Below are 20,540 nucleotides of genomic sequence, written 5' to 3'. Positions count from 1 at the left end.
GACAGACTGAGGCAACGGGTGACAGGCTGCTGACGCGTCCAACCCAAATATCTATCTCTGCGAGAAATTCGACAGGTAGCTTGAGACACACGTCAGATTCCCAAAGCCCGCCAGCTTGTACGTAGAATACGTAATGTAAGACAGGCGTTCCCGACGGGGTGGAAGTCACCCAAGGGAAAACGGGGTCTCAGCGACGGGACTGCGATGCAGCCGAGTCAGGTCTGACTGCGGAAAACCGTCCAGGAAGCGCGTGCAGGTAAACGCCGACTGGAAAGTGCTCCAGCTGCACGCACTACCATGCGCTACATGCACTAAGCCCAAAGTACCGTTCTGCTACAATTTCCCAAAGCAAGGGAGTGTTCTCACGAACGTGGAGCCTTCGGACAGCGATGATTTGACTCGTGTTGTTCGAATACCATCGCTGTGAAGATCACTTCTATGCACGCCTCAGCTGCCTGAATGATCCTGTATACAGCAAGCGGTAACAAACGCAGAGCTAATGTTCATCGCGTTTTGTTGTTGGGTTCGGAAGCGGAGTGATAACTTGATCCACCCATCCATTTGATTCATTTGATCCATCAAAGGGAAATCCCCGAAAGTTCATGAAACACTGATGATAATGATGGCCAGTTATCTCATACCTGGGATTACTGGCCATAAGCATCTAGCTGAATACCCCGTTTATAGGCAGCTCCACTTACTGATAAACGGGGTAGTTGCGTGGCTGCTGCGTGCTTTCAAAAGCAAGAAATACCATACTTTCAGATCCATCACATTCACATCCGTTAAAAATCACCTGTTATATTGTCCAACGAGTAGCAAGTTCATATCATGATAGTCGGTAAAAAGTTAACAAAGCTACCGATTCACGGAAACACCATAACACACAACCATACCGTGCATGTTGGCTACGTACCCTAAGCATTGCAAGGCCAGGCATGCAGACGTCGTCCATGTCGAGATCGAGCATCTATTGTCGATGTGAACGTTGCAGAAAACGCATAGAAATGCACTCATTGCCCCAGCTTCGATGCCCTGCCCCTACACGAGATATCAACCTCCAGCATCGCGCAGTGAGCCGAGCCGATTCATTAATCAACTACGAAAGCACATCTCATCTCCGTGGCCGCCGCGGTCGGTGCGCGGGGCCGCCGCGGTCCCCACCCGCGGCACGCCGCTGTCTTCGTTGTCGTGTCCCATGCGCCACAGGTGATACCGAACAGATCACAACGCGCCGCTGCCGCTGCCACTGGAGAGGGCGACAAGCCCCCCCAGCAGCCCTCCCCCGTCGCCGCGCGCCGCCCCAGTCGTTGTCTCCGAGAGCCGACCCCACGGCGCAGACCGGACCCACTACTGCACCACGTAAGCCGACCCCGCGGCACAGACCGAACTCACTACTGCACCACGTAGGCCGACTCCGCGGCGCAGACCGGACTCACTACTGCACCACGTAGGCCGACCCCGCGGCGCAGACCGGACTCATTTCTGCACCACATAAGCCGACCCCGCGGCGCAGACCGGGCCCACTACTGCACCACGTAAGCCGACCCCGCTGCGCAGACCGGACTCATTTCTGCACCACATAAGCCGATCCCGCGGCGCAGGCCGAGTCCACTACTGCACCACGTAAGCCGACCCTGCGGTGCAGACCAGGTCCACAACTGCATCACGTAAGCCGACCCCGCGGCGTAGACCAGGCCCATTACTGCACCACGTAAGCCGGTAAGCCGACGCCGCGGCACAGACCGGACTCACTACTGCACCACGTAAGCCGACCCCGCGGCGCGAACCGGATTCACTACTGCACCACGTATTGTTTGTAGCCGCGGATCGTCTTTAGCTGTCGCTTCATCAGGCGCACGAGGTCGGCCGGCTGCACCACCAGGCTGATGTCACGACCCACCGCCGCCAGACGGCTGCCCAGCTCGCCGCCCTTGCTGAAGAGGCTGACGGCGCGGCTGTTGACCTCGGTGATGTACCAGTTGCAGAGGGAGAGGCCGTCGGCCGAGCCGGAGCGGGCCGGCAGGCCGTGCCCGGCCGCCAGACCGTCCGGCAGCACCTGCGACGCACAGCGGGCGGCGTCAACGGACGGTGTCAGCGGGCGGCGTCAGCGGGCGGCGAATAGCGGGCGGTGCGCAGCGGGCGGCGCCAGCGGGCCAACACAGCGCGGCCTCGTGCGCACACACACAGCGGATAATTGCCAAGCGCAAGACACGGCGCCAGCGTGGCGGCGTCGCAAACGGTCTGGCACAAAGCGTGGCGGCACATCATCTGAAATACACAAGAGGTAAGCTTGTGCTTTCATACTGCTTACTTTAAATCCATGTTAAATCATGCATCTCTTGTGCGCGTCACTACATCACTACACGCCAAATCTGTTAGAAACAGAGATTTTGGTCTTCATTTCTTTTGACTTGGACGAAGCCTGATGGAATGGAGCATCCCAATACGGATGATCACAGGCCCAGTTGAATTTTCACATGACCAGTGCTTCAATGCCCATCTCTTCCGACCGACCAACGCAAAGACCTTCAAATGTCCCTATAGTTGCATCAGACTGACGTAAACTGACAACTTGACACCATTCAGTGGCGATCTTATGTTTCTTTTCAACGCGCGAAGTTTCGCTGTGTGGCGATCTGAAATTGATTTGACATAGTCAAATGTTTCGATTTGATCATTCTGTACTTTACATCTTTCAAACCATTGTCTCAGACTTTTTCGAATGCCTCGTTTTTGTAACACGTCGGATTAAACGTGATAAGGTTCAGTAGTATCTGATTCACACCGCGTTTTGTTACGGACACAACGGAGGGCAATTCACGCCCGTCCCGACTGCCGTGGTGCCTGGGAGTCAGCTGACACCAGCCAAAGACATGTGGCATTTGCCACGGAATGAGTCCGGCCTTCATTGACCCTACCACTACACAATACAAATTTTCTTTCCTACGGACGCTTCGCATTTTTAATTGTTTTGCATCTGCAATGACATCCGACTCGATGGCAGACGACCGTCCGACTTACATTGACTAACATCGAAATCGGTAATTGGGCCGAACAGGGTCGTTCAGGTGTACATGACATGCTAGAACGGGGCAGCGTGTGACCAACGAGTGCATTTCTTTTCGACATAATACTTCATCTGACTCAGCTGTTTCCACTCAGAAACATTATGAGTCACACTGGTAAACGTAAGCACGTGATCTGTACCGGACCGGTTCCTCTTGATGAAAACGTGGTTCGCACAGCCTGGGTTTTAAGTCACATGACCCAGACAGTTGCCAACTTCGACTCAATAACGAGACCATGACAGCCAGTGTTAACCACGAACTCAGGACGCAACAAATAGTAATTGTTGCGGTTGTGGTACTAATTCGGGAGCTCGAATGGCTGTGAGTGTCCGTGAAAGTAATAAAACCATACGAACGAACCAATCAATGACATATGGCATGGAAGTGAACTAGGACGAAATGAAAACATGATGCAAGTGATTAAACCGTGTTTACGTCACACATATATGGTTGCCCAGCAACAGTGCCCCAAAAGGGGCCGCTGTGGAATTTAAAGTTGCATTTGCGGCACGCCAACGTTCTATGTTTCGTGACGTCACGTAGAATCTCCGCCGGACGAGCGCATCGCCATAATAGCTTTGGCAAGCCACACCACTGAGTTTGATCGGGCTTGATCAATGGCTTGGAAAAGCTTTCACGAGACTTTCAACTTTCACGAGAATTCGACGGGTGGAGATCCATTGATGCGGCAGTTGCGTGCTAAGTCAAGAACAGAATTCCTTGAAAATTGGCTGGCTGTAAGTCGGACTAATTCAGCTAGTTTCCTTGGATACAAGGTAATGGGACCGACAGATCCGACAGAACTCATAGCCTTGGACAGACTGACAAAAGGTCTGACAGAGCTGCGACCGACAGGCAGACGTTAAGATGGCTAGCCATCGTCATATATATATATATATATATATATATATATATATATATATATAGCCATAGCCATATATAACCATAGCCATATATATATATATATATATATATATATATATATATATATGAGAACATGTTGCAACCAAATTTGGCAACATCTGCCTTTTCTCAAGTCGCGTGCCCGTCTGGCAGTCGTTTTTACAACGCTGTCTTAATCCGGTGTCGTATGTAAACTGACCTTCGCCTTAATTAGCAGAGGCTGACCACCACGCATCTGACTGCCGGCACACACCCTTATCACCATTTCACCCAGTGCCGCAAAACACGCTCATCCCACACCAGCCACACACAGGCACGAGGCCGGCTCTGGTCCGGCGTCGTCTTCGCGAAACCGCAGTTTCCTCCAATGACTTCGGATTCGGCTTCGGCTTTGAGTCATTTGCTACGGCAGGCTTCGGCTTTGACTTCGACGTCATGCCATTTTAAACAGCTGGCTTCCGGCCGACACAGAACCGGACCTTTCTAACGCGGTGGGACGGTCTGGTTGGTTTGCGTCTCCACGCATGCTTGCGCGCGGACGTGCGTGCGTGCGTGCGTGCGTGCGTGCGTGTGTACGCGCGTGTGCGTGCATGTATGTGCGTGTATCTATAGGTCTAGATAAGGGATGCTCCCCAGAACCCCTTTATTTTATCGCACCTTTGGAAATGGACCATGTAGGTTCTGACGCAAACCATCTGAGCCCTGTCATATCACGTCTTTGGCCTGCTTCATAACCGGCAACAGTTTTCCACTAATACCAGACCAGAGGAGCACGAAACTAACCTAGGATATTCGGGGAAGGTGCGTTTAAACATTCAGGGCACGATGTTACGATTATATCGCTTTAGTTTCTTTCCTTGCTTCAAGTCATTGACAGCACATTTTCCAAGACCAAAGCCTGTCACTCATTATGGCGAATTCATTTTCTACCACATGCAGCAAGCTATAGCTGCAACAACCTTCTTTCTACCACCGAAGCAAAGATGTGCTCCCCATCGGAAGCGGTACTCCGGCTCCTCAGACGACCCAGCCGCCGTCCCTGAGCAGACCCAGCTCCTGTCCCTCCGCGACCCATGAGGCGCCCTGACTCACCTGGGGGACCTCGCCGGTGCCGCCGTCCCTGAACAGGCCCAGCTCCTGTCCCTTCGCGACCCATGAGGCGCCCTGACTGACCTGGAGGACCTCCCCGGTGCCGCCGTCCCTGAGCAGACCCAGCTCCTGTCCCTCCGTCTCACGCCTCATCGAGACCACCATGGCGTGCGGCATCCGCTGCACCACCAGCTCCGTCTGACGGCAGATGATGACGCCCCATGTCAGCGACGGCAGCGTTTATCAAACTGCTCACGTAGCAACATCTGCAGGTAATTGACGACTTAACGGTTGTTTCCTGGTTCCAACCGCGTGCCGTAGAAGCGTTACTCGTTTCAGAACCTGGTTTCGAGACGAGGGCATAATGAAACGCCCTTTATGACATAAAGCCAACGGCAGTGTCACACCACGCACTCAACTGTCATCCGCATACGACGGGTCACACTAGCAATAACAGCCTGGCCCAGACAGGAAGACGTGCCAAGGAGCGGCTGACTCAGCAGCTGCCCCGCAGCCGACATGACACCGGGCGACGCGGGGACGTGACATCGGCAGCCCGGCCCGCCCACCGTCGTCCGGCCCGGCCCGGCCCGGCCCCGCCCGGCCCGATCCGTACCACGGGCGCCTGCTGCTGCTTCACGAGCCGGGAGAACTCGGCAGCCGAGGTCACAGCCACGCCGCCCACAGAGGCCACCCGGTCGCCCACGTGCAGCGCGCAGGACAGCGTCGGCTGCTCCTTCCACCGCCAGCCGCAGAGCCTGGAAGGAGAACACCGGACCGAGGTCACCGAGGTTACCACGGCGCGTAGGCGGCACAGGACACGTCACAGCGGGGCAGCCCACGAGCGCTTAATCCCGCCACATGACAGAAAGCATGGCGCATCCGAGGCTCAATATTACGAGATACTCTGCACATACAGGATAGGACTATCTCAAATCAACTCCAGAGTTTCACCACATACCTCCTTACCCCGCATCCCGACAGAGACTGGTTTACTTTCACAGTCCAGTGAAAACATTACACATCAGATCTTACTTGATTAGCAGCAAAGGATCCCACCGCAATCCCGTGATACTCACCATGTTACGCTTCCATCGCCCCCCGCAGATACCATCAGCACCCCGCCCTGTCCAGCATCTCTCGGCAGCACGGGACCCACCAAACCACACCACATTCCGTGGCGCTCCTCCGTCTCCCGCGCGGGGGTGACGCCCCTGTGGGGGGGGGGGGGGGTTGCCCGGACCGCGGTGACACCCTTGTGGCTGGCCGCGTCTGCCCAGGCCGAGCGGTACGCACCAGACAGCGCCGAAGCCGTCTGCCAGCGCCAGCGCGCCGCTGAGCGTGCGGCGCGGCAGCACCAGCCGCACGCCGGGCCGGTGCGCGATCTCGCGCCGCAGTGCCAGCACCTGGTGCTCGCGCAGGCCCAGCTGCCGGCCACCCTCCTGCGGCGTCGTGGGCACACGGTCAGCGCACTAGGGAGCGGGCGCCAGGCAAAGGGCGTCGCTACGGTGCACGAGCTACGTTAGGCGGAGACGGCGGTAACTGCGTGAAGCCGACCAGGGGCCGGCGGGCACCACCTGAGATGCCGATCAGGGGTCGCGAGAGAAGCCACGGCTCGTGCCAGTGGCGGACGGACGAGAGCGCGACAAGGACAAAGGGAGCGCATGAGGCAGGGCATGCCAGCCAATCAGCAGGTGGGACACTACATGTACTACTATATACTACTATATACTACTATATACTACTACTATATGATACTACTCACGGACACTACATGAATGGCTACATGATGACACCAGCCTTCAAAACTGTTTCATTTACTGCGCACAATGATCCACAAGTTCACATGAAATTCAGCACACAAAACTTAAGTAGCCATCCTCATCATTATCACGAAACCCAGGCTGCCCTAAGCACCTTCCTGTTAGCTCAGCCAGACCTGTCGTTGCCCATCCGACTGTGACTAGAGCCCTGCACCCAGGTGTGGGGAATGCCTGTCTGGCGCCGTACTGACCCGGCCGGCGGGTGCCGCGGACGGCCGCCGCTCGCCACCGGCGGCGCCGCTGCGGCTGTGGAGGCTGGTGTCGCTGGTCTGCCGCTGCAGCAGCGGTCGCGGCACCGGCCGCTGCTGCGGCACCGAGCTGTGCGAGCGCTGCACGCTGGCGTGCGGCCGCGGCGTCGTCGCGCACGGCTGGCGGCCGGCTGCCGCCGTCGCCGCGCTGCTCGCCTCGCTCAGCCGCTCGTACAGGCCGGCGGCGGCGCGCGCCGGCGCCGGCCCGAACAGCTGCCGGTCGGCGCGCCACTCGGAGAGCGTCTGCTGTGGCGCGGCCGGCGGCCGGGCCGTGGCGGCCGTCTCGGCGGCGGCGCCCGGCGTGTCCGGCACGGTCAGCCGCAGCGCCCCGCCCACGCTTATCACAGTCACGTGCCGCGACCCTTCGTCGCCGCCGGCTGCCGCGGGGCCGGCGCCCGGCGGCACCGCCGGCGGCGTCGGCGGCGGCGTGGTGGGCGGCGTGTAGAAGCGCTCCCAGCGGCCGGGCGGCGAGGCCGGCGGCGTAACGGGCGCTGCGCGCACCGTCACCGGCACCGACGGCGCCGCGCGACGCGGCACAGCCGGCTCGGCCGGTGGCGTGCCGTCGCCGGCCGGCGCAGCGCTGGGCGACTCGGAGTGTACATCCTCGGAGGTGGCTGTCGGCGGGGATGGCGCTCGCGGACGCGGGGGCGCTGCGGAGCACGGCACCACGCCCTCAGACCGCCGCTGAGGCGGGCGTGAACAACGCAAGGCAGCACGCTTTGTTTGGATGCTATTCAACACAATTCTAATGGCGAATGTCCACAAAGCAAGTTATGTAATGAGCTATGTTTCGCATTCAAAGGTTACGAGCTTCACGTACACAATGCAAACTTCAGTATGGTCTCAAATAGTATTGCCGAAGAACAGCAAAACAAACCACCAGTTACACTGTTCCAAAATGCGATATATTATACAAAGCAAAAAAAGCTTTTAACAGCATAGCAAGAGGGGACAGGAGGTATGGAGCTATTTTCGCAAACACGACTCAAACTGTTAAAAGACGCGCCTTTCCAACCTACATCTGGACCCGACGACTAAAATTATAATCATACCTTGCTGCCTACTTTGCGGTGTGTTTGCAGCGCAAAAATATTGAGTCAAGATCTTGGTGGACAGATTTTCAGAAATATGTAAACTGCAACAGGCACTGAAACCATTCACAGCCATAGTAACTAAATTTGATAAGGTATTGTGCAGCAAGTTCGTTGTTTCCCCTCCCATGGTAATGCTGGTCACCTCCCTACTGCCCATCCCTGTGGTGTCAGAAGGGGTGGAGTCTCACCAGACTGCAGCAGGGTCGTGTTGAGCACTGGCAGCGGCGGCGGCGGCGGCAGAGGCGAGTTCGGATCACGCTGAAGACCAAACTGCACCAGCTGCCGTGGCGCCCGCGAGTACAGGTTGGACTTGGACTCCAGCACTTTAAGCTCATGAAGCTGGTTCCGCAAAATTGATATCCAATCATTGATCACCTCCCTGAAATTTTTCGTTCCGTAAGAGAGGGTGCCCCGAGATGTCAGAGCTAGTCAGCACCACACACAATAGCACGATACATAGAACACCAGTCATGATATAACGATGAGCCATGAAAAACAGCTCACAAATCTATCACCAGCCATTCATGTGTTGCCAATCAAGACAGGTTTGAACAAGCTAAAGAAGCTTGAGTACATTCAGTGATAGGAGGACACACAGAGATTCCGATTTACGAATGGGCCAGCACCCACACTTAACCTACACACATTTCCATCACGCACGCCAAGTTCCAAACACACACACCCATCCATGACCGGCCCCACGACGGTCTCGGACTGCCCTGGCCCCAGCTCACTGTCGGGATGACGAGAACTTGACCACGTCCTGGCGCAGCGTGACCACGAACTCGTGCTCCTCCTCCAGCGTGGCGCGGATGCTGGCCGACACGTGGAAACACTCGGCCAGTGGGTAGGCGAAGTCGGGCTGGTGGCCGGCGGCCAGCTGCCGCGAGTCATACTGCTCCAGAAACGGACTCCGCTCGTCGTGCACGCAGAACACCAGCCACACCTTCTGGATGCGCGGGCTCTGCAGCAGCGGCCGGCACCATATGAGCCGCACGGAGGCCGAGGCACGGACCTCTGGACAGCTGCGCGGCGACCGAGACACGAGCCTCTGGACAGCTGCACGGAGACCGAGGCACGAACCTCTGGACAGCTGCACGGCGACCGAGGCACGAGCCTCTGGACAGCCGCACGGCGACCGTGGCACGAACCTCTGGACAGCCGCACGACGACCGAGGCACGAGCCTCTGGACAGCCGCACGGCGACCGAGACACGAGCGCCCAGACAATGGACAGTAATTCAGCCAACTGGACTTGTTTCTGTCCCTTTGTTTTAATAGTCTTGACCAGTTGGTACTGGCAAACAATATTGAAAATCCATAATGCTAAGAATTATTACTAGTTCACAATCATTTTCATTTTGATACAACTGTGTTTTTTCAGCTCAGTATTATTTTGATAGCCTGGAAATGCCACTGCCATTTGATTGCTTGGAAACTAAATATCATATTCATCTGTCATGCATCCAATAGTAGCCCAGTGACAACACCAATATTTCCACTCAAGGGCTTGTTACAAGAACACCAGTTAAAAGCTGGAGAGAAATGCACACAACAAGTTCACCTTGAATGCTTTCTTTTTATCATCTGAGGTAATTTTCTTCAACCATCCTGCTCTATAGACTTCTCTTACACCAGCCATGCTGGCATAACTTTATCATGCAGCTGTGGAAATGAAAGAAGTGCATTAGACATAATACATACATACTTCAACATCAACAACATGCCCTAAACCGAGCTACACCTTAACAGCCAGGTTTTGGGTGCAAAATTAGTTTGATTGTCTAAATGATGGCATAGTATGGTGGCATGAAAATACAGCAAAGTCAGCCAAATACTAGGCTTAACTTTCATCATCAGGTCACCTTGGCATTTACAATGACTTAAAGTTACGCAGTTGTGATATGCACTTTTTGTTCATTTGCTCCAGATGGGGCTGTTTTTTTGTTTATGCTCTCTAAGTTTGTACCATGTGCATTGCCTATTGCCATTTTTAGTTTTTGTCGAGATGGATAACAATCAATGACCAAGTCTGAAATATATCTGCTATGCATTCATGTTTTTATGATATATCATAGATAAAGTATTATTATCATTTGATATTCTAAGAATAACTATGTGAAAAATACATAAAACAATAAAAATAAAAATGGAGAGCCTATTTAAGCCTTGATTTGAGCTTCAGGGTGCATCAAGTGGTCATACAGGAAGGCACACTTAAAAGTGTGGCCAGGTACATCAATAATGCTCAACACCAGACAGGCAACTGTGGTGAGAGGAATAAAGCCATGTACAATACTTCCTGCATTTGGTACACATCTGGGCCTGCAGCAATTAATGGAAAGACACAAAGAAACAATGATGCTTGCCATTCCTACCCCTAATGCAGCCACAGGCTTCAACAGATTCACAACTCAGCACCAGCTCACAAATGTATCTGTCTCTGGTAAAACACATAGAAATTGCATTCATGAAGCTTGCAGAGTAGGTTTCCTCCACAAAGTTGCAACTAGTATTTCTTCTGTAACTCCATCACACCAATAACCCCTCCCTACCTTCAATCGAAGGATGGTCTTAAACTGAAAAATATGTTCATCTCTGCCCAGCATTCCTTCTTGTGAAATGTTATTCTCTACAAACAGGTTGCTCCATTATCACCTCCACACCAGGATTAAGGGTCATCCATATATCATGTTACACATGGAGTGGTTCACACAGAAAGGGCATTTGGTGACACATAGAGTAAGTGTAACAAGGAGAGGGTCTGATTTGGACAGCATGGCATTAATCTCACGAAAAGTTGCAAATCAAGCTGAGCACTGCTCTCAATGTACGAAGCCCTTAAAGCCAGCTTGTGGTGGTTTCCTCTGATAAGTAACACACTTATCTTTGTTTCACACCTCTAGCCCTATTGGGGGACAATGAGATATCTTTCAGGAAAATTACAATTAACACAGTACAATAAGGGGGATGGTGGGTTCCACTAGCAGTAGTCAGTGTTAGGAGACAGACTGAAAATAAGCCAAAATGTGTAAAAACTCATGGGTGGTCCCAAAAATAATTTTCCAACCAGAATTGTCTTTGCTACAACAGAAAAATGCATCGCACAAATCATCCCATTAAATCCTTGTAAATGGCCTACAAGCTGCAACGTGCAGCCACCACACGTACCGATCCACCATTCATTGTGTCCGAACTTAAAGAACGGGTTTGAGTAGTGCTCAATGTCATAAGGAAAGATCCGCGACTTCAGCCCAACGAAACAATACGCACCCCTCACAGTAACGCCACAACAGCATTGTAATCAGTCATCACGCCAACTCAGGCCAGCACATGTCTCAGAACTCACCCGGACCCCCTCCCGAACTCCTCAACCCCCGCAAATGAACGAGGAATCCACCAGGGCGATGGAACACCTAATCAGCGGTGCTGCCCTGGGAATCAACTGAGCACGCAAGGCAGCCCGCAAGGTTCAGTCTTTACAGCGAACGCCATGACGGCTTTATGTTGCAAGCAATTCGGCTTGTGACGTCACTGAGTATAAGTCACTGGGCTTTTAAACATTTAGTGAGCACGTCCTCAGCCAGAATTTGGCTGTGACACATGATGCACGCAGTCCCGATGTCGAAAGACCTGCATTATAGACTGGGCAGCCTGACGCGTAGCCCACAGAGGTGTTGCAACCCATTGGCGTGGGCTCGAGCCCCGATGCGTTCCATATGTCCATTCTTAGCCATATCATTTCATTGTCCACTCTGACCAAAATGCGAGTCAGCCATGTCTGGCAGCCACCGGACTGCTACACTAAGTATATGTTCCCAGTTCAAAACGCAGGCGTGGGCTTGGGCCGCGTGGGCTTCGGATGCCTCCGGATGTCTTCCCAAGGGGCACCTGCTCCAAACCAGACTGGCATGCTCAGAGTTTTATGAGACCACTGCAGCGCTTAAAATGTATAGGCCTCTACCACTATTTTGAGAGATGACCTGGCTGTACTGAGCAAAGCTGAAATCAATCACGGTGCTTGTTGTCAACGACTCCGAATTTTATAATGCATGCATGGTGGTCGATATCTTAGTCGCCATCAAATGCTCTCGCTGTGCTACCTCGTTACGCTACGTCGAGGGACTCTTATTGACGTCATATGGTGGCGGCACTCCTAATGTAAACAAATCGTTTGACGATTTATGCCGTATACAGAGTCCTTGGTTCGTATAGGCGCATGTGTTTCGTTGCGGCAAGGCCATCTAGAGACGCTGTTTAATAACAAAGACGCGACGCTATATGGGCGTCACATATATTGTTAAGAAATCAAGTTCTCGTGTGATTACACTGTAATTTCGGAGGATGCCCATGCTTTTGGGCATTCCTCGCTGGATCGTTTGGACTGGAGCCGGAGCTTCCTATCTTATGATGATAATTGTATTCGTGCATCTTTGATTTCTTTGGTAGGTAGGGTAGAGTGTGAGTATAATCGTATAACACAGTGTTTCAGTTTGAAGAATGGACTGGGAGAAGAAGTTTAATAATATCATTAGAGATACTGATGCCAATCTAGAAAAGGTTAAGGTAAGCATGATTAAAAAAGCTGAATGATTCACATTTGATTATCATAGTTGCCTTGTTGAAATGCTTCAAAATGCTCACTTATGAACCTGCAGATCTGTGCTGGCATGGGTGAAGATTTGCATTCTTGATGTGGTTATGGTCATTGGTGTGGCCATAATTTTTCTTAGGTGGGGAGCTTCTGACCAAAGTGGGTCCCAGACTGATCACCCTGATTTCAAGTGGGCCCCTTGTGTTGCTTAGGTGCTGTTTTTTATTCATGAAAGTTTGCAGGTTCAGAATGTCATGTCTGGTGGCCTCAGGGCCTGCCTTTGTAATGAAGAAATGGTACAGCCTGCAAAGATTGTGAATTGTAAAAAAGTTGATGGTCATTGTCCCCTGTGCAAGTTTGTTGAAAATACATCCTTTGGGGTGGATGCCTATGTGACTTGGTGCTCTGATTCTCACACCCAAGTGAGCAAGCTAAGGCAGACCAACTGTGCTGAATTTACATACCATGGTTTTGATAGATGTTTGCATGACATTTTTCCTGAAATTGCCTTTGACATCACAATTCCTTGAAAAATTGGCTTGAACTACTGAAATTAGGCTGCATCTTACATCAAACTGAGAGGTCAGATGCATGATTCATGCCATACAAAATAATTCCAAAATATTTTTCGAGCAAAACCAATTGAAAATTTAGCACAAGTTGGCCTGACCTGAGTTCTGCCTGCATACTTAAGGTTCAACACACCAATGTTTATAGTTGTCCAGCTCAGTGGTTGTAGTTTACACTTGGGCCCTTGCTACCTCTAAGGAAGCCATGGCCCCAAAGCTCTTCCTCTTGGCTGCACAGCTGGCCTTGGCCCTTAATGTCTGTCCCTGTCCTAATACTTACACCTCACTTTCACATGAATTGGATTGGTAATTGGAAAACCAGCATATTTTGACTGGACTTGCACCTGGTTTGATCTAAATTCAAATGGTATCAAGTATCACCAATTTTCTCTATATTAAGCATCATTTGGATCTGTAGCATTGAATACAGTGTTAAGTATTATTTGATTTCTGCTGCTTAGATAACCTGAATTAACATTGATTTACTGTAAGCAGGTATATAGTGACCAGTTCCTGAACAGTTGAAGTGACTGTTTTGATAACCAACAATAGTAGATGACATGGCAATCAACAATTTTGTTAATCATTAAACTTGACTGGCCTTCTGGAACTCATCAGAGTGGACTGCTTAAACTAAAGAATAGAAGCGAAGGTTTATAATGGTCATATTGTATGTAAGTGGGCAGTCCGGTTGGACATTGGGTGGACATAGCCTTGACATCTATTAACACTGCAGAGGAGCTTACCTGTCCTGCAAATTTACCACTCTAGCACAGATGCTAGGCATCTAGATATTGTATAGATATTAAATGCATTCCTTGACATGAACAAATCTGTACAGTATGCTACTAATTGTACTATACTAAACATAATTTGTAGATGCTCTTGAGACTGTTTGAGCACCTCAGACATTTGATGCAGCCAGATCTTTGACTTCTCAGAAGTCTGCAATATGCTCTTGAATTGGGATCACATTAATTAGTTTCAAGTACATTTGAATTGGTTTGAGTGGAATTGAACAAATATTAAATTCATTGTCATGTGACAGTGGTACCTCATCTGCCTTTTGGGATGAACTTTAAGCATGCAAGTTATTGTCCCATCTGAAACCCTTAATGTGAAACACATTTCTTAATGTAGACATTTGAGGTTTCCTGATGTAGTCTTATGCTAAGCAAGTAGATTCATTATAGTGTGAAAATTTGCTACTGCTGATTATTATTTTGCCTCAGGTTTTATAAGATGTAATAACAAAATGTCTCCATTGCTGGTGTGTTTGTGAGCCCCATAATGGTCAAATGCATTTTGTGGTTCCCAGTCATCATTGATCATTGTTCAAGGCAGTATCCACACATCACTAAATATGCATTCCATTTTAATGGGGTATGCTTGCCAGAAACGTTCTGTTTTTTCAGTCAGATCATTTCCTTGCAGCTTAGCCTTTATCAGCTTGCCAAATATCAATCCAGCGTCAGTGCTCGCACCTGTGCATCCCTGCATCCCTGCTGTATGCTCCAGTCGGTCTAGAGCTGGTTGCGGAGCTGGACCGGGCTGTTTCAGTCACGTGTCATGCTGTCGCACTGCTCGACGGGCGGTGGATCGACGCCGGGCCGCGCCGACCGCGTGGCCATGGCCGCTGTGACGCCGCCGGCGGGCCCGGCCGCCCCCGGCCTGGCCGAGCTGCATGCGCTGCTGCAGCAGCAGGCTGGCGAGATCAAGCGCATCCACGGCATGCAGCGGCGCCAGGAGCTCGAGTCCGAATACATCCGCGGTAAGCGATGGTCCGGCCCGAGAGGGGACGCTGCGGACACACCTGCTGTCATTAGCGGCGCCAGGAGCTCGAGTCCGAGTACATCCGCGGTAAGCGTTGGTCCGGCCCGAGATGGGACGCTGCGGACACACCTGCTATCATTAGCGGCGCCAGAGGCTCGAGTCCAAATACATCCGCGGTAAGCGATGGTTCGGCCCGAGAGGGGACGCTGCGGACACACCTGCTGTCGCCAGCGCTTACACTCTTTCGTGCGGACCTGCCATGCAGCAGCGTCTGCGGGCGTTAACATGCCTCCAACACAGAGCATCAGCTCATGAGTGGCCCTGGGCCGCCCGAGAATATACCGCGCCGCCTGCCGTGATGTGGACTGAGGCTTCAGCGAGTGATGTTTGACACGTCGTCACCCTCCCTGCAGGTGAGCTGAGCAGGCTGCGCCGTGACCTGCGCAAAATGCCACCTGCCACCGAGACGGAGCGGAACAGACAGCGGTGAGCGCACTCCAGACTCTGGGAGCGTCTCTTTGTCCACTGGTGTCTCCATTGCCCCCTTTGCCCGGTCGTTGGGCCGCCAGCGCTGCGTGAGCATGACCTCGGTCGGCCGACGCGAGGTCGTCGCACCTTGATCGTTACAGGGCGCAAGCGGAAAATCGTGCAAGGTGTGCTGGCTGATGAGAAAAACAGTCTGCAGATGCGCACCCCATAGGACACCTGGCATGCTTGGTACATCGTCCGGATGTGTGCGCATCGCAGTCACGTCTCTCTTCCCGGAGATGCTGGCACCTGGCACCACCTATGTGGCTTGAGGCTTTTGTCTGTCCACATGTGAACACTGTTGTTAGGCTATAACAACTCAGTTGCGACTGGATACGCGTTCAGCATTGTCCAGATGCGGGTGTTAGCGGGGATTCCCTGATGCCTTCTTCTAGGTTTTCAACGTTACCTCATCTGGTAGACCCCCTGGCTGTCGTCCTGCGATCAGTTGCGAAAATGTGACATTGCCATGGACAGTGCTGTGGGTCAGACGTGAGACCAACGGCACGTGCGAGGATTTTCCTTTACCGTGACCAACACCGTCCTCTTTGTTCGTGTGTGTTGTATCGGCCTGCGTGCTGACTCCGTTTCTCACATCGCACCTGGGACGCCCAGTGAGCCTGGTACGGTAGCCAGGGATGACTTGGTCTGGCGGCTAACCCAGCTAGAGCGGCGCGTCATCGGCTTAGAGGATGCCCGTAGGAGGGAGACGGTGAGGCACCAGCACGTGATCCCATCTGACTGGCGCGGGGGCACGCGGCGGGACAGTTTGCTGCGTGTGCTAGCAGAAAGTCTTGGGACGGTCTTGTGTTTCAACTGTTGTAGTCTTGCCTGATTTACCCACTTTTACACTCCCAGTGCCTCGGCATTGTCCGGGACTTATTGGCGCACTTGGCTGGCACTCGGCTGATGCTATCACGGTGGCCTGACCGTCGTGCGCCCGGGTTCGGCTCGGACCGTGGTTTGGTCGTCTTGTGTCCGTGCCCTGCTCGAACCGTGCCCTGACGGAGGTCTGCGCGCGCGCTGCTCCGACGGACACGGCGCCACGTCCGCTCCGACTGAGGTCTGACTGACCTGTGTGCGGTGCAGACTCCGGGCAGGCCGCTGGTGTTCGGCACGTCGCCTCTGGCGTGCGTGGACGACCACTTTCCGGCTGAAGTGACTCAGCGCACCCCGCCGGCGCCCACCGCCGTCACAGAGCGTGAGTGGTGCGCCATGAAGCCGGCGAGGCGTCAGCGGGGCAGGGGGGCTGTGGTACCTCGCGCCCCTCCTGTCTCCCTTCGCTGTTTACCATAGCGTGTTAAGCTGGTGGTTTCGTCCGTTCCCGTGACTCTGCCATTGCTATTGTCATCACGAACGTTTTGGACCGTGAGTTAGATGCTTTTCGTGTTTGTGTCGCAGCCGTCCTGTCGTTACACCTGTTTATGAACGCATTACTTCGAGAACCACACTGCGTTGCGGAGCTGGCTGACGTCTGGGCTAGTTGAACCGATGTCTCGACGCCCGACTCACACAGCTGCGTGTTACCTGTGTTTGCACGTGGTTGCAGCCCTGGGTTTCAACCTGGACGACCTGGCGCTGAGTGACAGCGACGACCACTGAAAGGGGGTCGACTGCTGGGCTCCACCGGCCCGAGAACCTACCGCGGCACGGACGGTGGCGCTGTCTCAAGACTCGGTCGGTCGTGACGCCGGGCGGTGAGCGGCGTTGTGACCGCGGACAGCCAGCCCTCGAGCTCCTGTCGGCTCACGGGGCACGGCTGGCGAGCGACGAGGATCGCTCCAGCGCGGGCCGAGTGGATCTCTGATGGTACCGTCAGTCCGGGGTCTGAGCGGCGCCGCGGGGACCGCCCCAGCGCGGGCCGAATGGGTCTCTAACGGTCTGAGCGGGTCTCTGATGGTCCGAGTGGGTCTCTGACGGTCCGGGTGGGTCTCTGATGATCTGAGTGAGTTTCTGACGGTCCGAGTGGGTCTCTGACGGTCTGGGTAGGTCTCTGATGATCTGAGTGAGTCTCTGACAATCTGAATGGGTCTCTTACGGTCCGGGTGGGTCTCTGATGATCTGAGTGAGTCTCTGATGATCTGAGTGAGTCTCTGACGGTCCGGGTGGGTCTCTGATGATCTGAGTGAGTCTCTGACGGTCCAAGTGGGTCTCTGACGGTACCGCCAGCCTGCGGTCTCGGAGGCGCGGCGGGGACCGCTCCAGACTGAGTGGGTCTCTGCCGGTACCGCCAGCCTGCGGTCTCGGAGACGCGGCGGGGACAGCCCCAGACTGAATGGGTCTCTGACGGTACCGCCAGCCTGCGGTCTCGGAGGCGCGGCGGGGACCTCTCCAGACTGAGTGGGTCTCTGACGGTACCGTCAATCTGCGGCCCCGGCGGCGCGGGCGGGCGGGGGACGGGAGGGAGGTCGTTGCGTGTTCTGGGGCGGACTGGGCTGGGTAGCACTGCGGCGTGCGGGATCAGAACAGGACCGAGCTCACCGGCGGCAGGACGCTGGCCTCCCGTCATAGATATACGGGTACCCGTTGTGAAGGTCACGATCGACGGTCAGCGGTGATGGAACAGGGAAAAGGCAGTGAGCAGCTGGGGCGCGGGGTGTGCCCGTGTTGTAACCGTGTTGTAACCGTTTTGTAACCGCGGGAGTCACGAGGGAGTGAAGGCACTGTCAAAATTTGACGGAAAACTGAGGCATTGAAGAGGCCAGTGTGCAAACTCACAGCTACTCTTGTAGGTCCTTGACGCTATGGTAAGTGTTAGTTGTGACCTGGGAGACCTGATTTGAAGGTCAGGAGACATGAGGAGTATGTTTCAAGGTCATTTTGACCTATCTCACTGCCTTACAAGTGAATCGATTGCTAAGTATGCCGAGTATACTCTTCGTCCGTGCAGGCTATAACGTTTATGGTTAGCTACCGCAATGACTCGCTTTGTACAGTACCGTGATGGCAATGTTACAGATAAGGAGTTCTGGGTAACTTTCAGTGTCGCATACGAGACACGATGCTGAGCTTGCGTTGAATGCGTGATGTCTGTAACTAGTGTGTTTTTATTAGTAATCTTGTATTTTGGTAGGTTTTGTATCGCGTAGAGCAGCTGTCTTGCTCTACCGTGACTGCAAGTGTTATCCATGTTTGGCGGCGTATATCCGGCTATTTTTTGCTTTGTCAGTTGCATCTCCAGTTGTCAGTTTCTTATGTGTAATTTCCAAAAATGTTGCCGGCTTTCCCTGTACAGACATGGAATTCATGAAACATTGTGGTCCACTTCTAACAGTGTTGAGACATTCGAAAATATGGTGTGCAATTGGCTGTTGCCCCCACCGAATGTTTTGTTCAATATGCTTTCATGGAACTTAGTCTTGGAAGGAAATGTACCGCCATGGTACATACAGACCTTTGCCATATTGCGTTTTAAGGAATATCGACTTGGCAAGGCGTGGTCGCTGTGTATACATATATGCTGGACTGAGCTCTGGCTTGTAGCGGTATTTCTCCTAGATCATCCATCTGCCGTGAAGCGACATGGGAGCTTCGACGCAAAAAGCCACGCCATGGCTCGTGGGTTGCTGATGAAATGAGTAACGGCTTTCATCAAATCGCTACAGTAGGCGTGGCAGGACCACTTAACGAATGGCCAGGAGCCGGCCGTGACTTCCGACTTGCCGCCTGGCCTTCAACGGAGTAGCTATGGACTTAGTAGACACTAGTTTTAAGCGTCAGTGAATGGTTAACTCTCGTATGCTCTGATTGTTTTAAGGGGCAGTGGAGGTTAACTTTTGTATGCTCTGTAAGATTGCAGTGCTGACTGCACGTTGGTCGTCTGCTGTCACTAGAGCGTTACGCAACTCATTGGAATTCGCCTGGCTCACAGTAAGCATAAGCGCAGCGGTTTGAATGGACTCATACCCAAATGCGCTCAGCTGTGGGAACCTTGCCTCAAACCATGAAAGGAAGCCTGCCTTGAACGTCGGAAGCAGGACACCAAAGCCCACCTGGGTTTCTTCGCCGGGCGCCTTTGCCGCTGTGGTTTGGGGGCAGGACTGCGGTGGGAGGCTGTCTGCTGGTACTCTGATTCTACTTACTGATTGGTGGTTTGCTGTCCACCTTATCCTTTCGCTCATCTGCAGCTTTTATCTATGTTTGTCCATTGCGGGGCGTCTGAGTGGGTGTGAAGGAAGTGCCTGTTTTTTTTTAATACCACGAGTGTGTGATCAATTGATGAGGGCACGAGCAGTTGTGCAATCACAATGGCGGCGTTTTGTGTGAAGTCATTCGACGTTACGTAAGTGGATGCGACGAAAAAGCTCGTGGAACTGCCGGCGCGGCATGTTTTCAAACTTCCTTGCTGAATATATACTGCATAGGATGTGCCTGCTGTTTGCTCGGGACACCAGTTAGTCATGTTCCCCTGTGGGCTGACTTGAAATCAGACATGGACAAAATCAGTCGACCAGAAATCAGGAAGAAAAAATTGATTTCCAACAAGCGATGCTTCGAGGCTATCTGATAGGATAACTGAACGTACGATCTACAGTTTGCTCAGATGCATTCAATTTGGGAAGGTGGAGGAGAACGTGCCATTTTGGACATGGGTAGTCAAGAGATGGCAGCAATGATGCGGGTTTTCTGCATAAAGCGTGCAGCTGTGTCCGCTTCACCGGGTAGACGCTTGCGTGGGTCGGGCCTCTCATCGGGCACGGATGGGTAAGAAACCGGCACCCAGTGTATTTTTGTTACGCCGAAGGAGGGGGAAACTTATTGAAAATTGCACGAACTGTGTGGTGGGTGCTGCAGCATTGTTCGCGTGCCTGATAAACGTTCTCAGGAACAGTAGTTGCGGTTGATGTCA

The 20,540-nt window shown here is 53.0% G+C and overlaps 2 protein-coding genes across 3 annotated transcripts; one reads left to right on the top strand and one right to left on the bottom strand.

The window, feature by feature from the left end:
• Positions 1 to 799: 799 nt before the first annotated feature.
• Positions 800 to 11,664, bottom strand: LOC119111655 (uncharacterized). The gene is made up of 10 exons (XM_037235461.1): positions 11,577 to 11,664; positions 10,783 to 10,859; positions 9,792 to 9,892; positions 8,963 to 9,192; positions 8,417 to 8,607; positions 7,705 to 7,784; positions 6,360 to 6,505; positions 5,680 to 5,821; positions 5,148 to 5,261; positions 800 to 2,059 (listed from the first exon to the last, which is right to left on the bottom strand). The coding sequence occupies exons 3-10, from the start codon at positions 9,867 to 9,869 to the stop codon at positions 1,799 to 1,801; spliced, it is 1,242 nt and encodes a 413-aa protein (XP_037091356.1). The 5' UTR covers positions 9,870 to 9,892; positions 10,783 to 10,859; positions 11,577 to 11,664; the 3' UTR covers positions 800 to 1,798.
• A 785-nt stretch (positions 11,665 to 12,449) lies between these two features.
• Positions 12,450 to 20,057, top strand: LOC119112259 (uncharacterized). Of its 2 annotated transcripts, none has more exons than XM_037236362.1 (7): positions 12,450 to 12,547; positions 12,712 to 12,793; positions 14,951 to 15,161; positions 15,577 to 15,649; positions 16,307 to 16,403; positions 16,781 to 16,892; positions 17,241 to 20,057. In XM_037236362.1, exons 2-7 carry the CDS (start codon positions 12,728 to 12,730, stop codon positions 17,291 to 17,293), a joined length of 612 nt encoding a protein of 203 aa, XP_037092257.1. In that variant the 5' UTR covers positions 12,450 to 12,547; positions 12,712 to 12,727; the 3' UTR covers positions 17,294 to 20,057. The 2 variants fall into 2 exon arrangements, with proteins under 2 accessions (XP_037092257.1, XP_037092258.1); XM_037236363.1 differs by having other exon boundaries at positions 12,463 to 12,526.
• Positions 20,058 to 20,540: the final 483 nt, after the last annotated feature.

Source organism: Pollicipes pollicipes, unplaced genomic scaffold (genome assembly GCF_011947565.3).
Source record: "Pollicipes pollicipes isolate AB1234 unplaced genomic scaffold, Ppol_2.1 Scaffold_7261;HRSCAF=8764_pilon_pilon_pilon, whole genome shotgun sequence".
NCBI classification, from domain to species: Eukaryota; Metazoa; Arthropoda; class Thecostraca; order Pollicipedomorpha; family Pollicipedidae; genus Pollicipes; species Pollicipes pollicipes.
The sequence above is the reverse complement of the archived record's forward strand: the minus strand, read 5'-3'. Positions and strand labels throughout refer to the sequence as shown.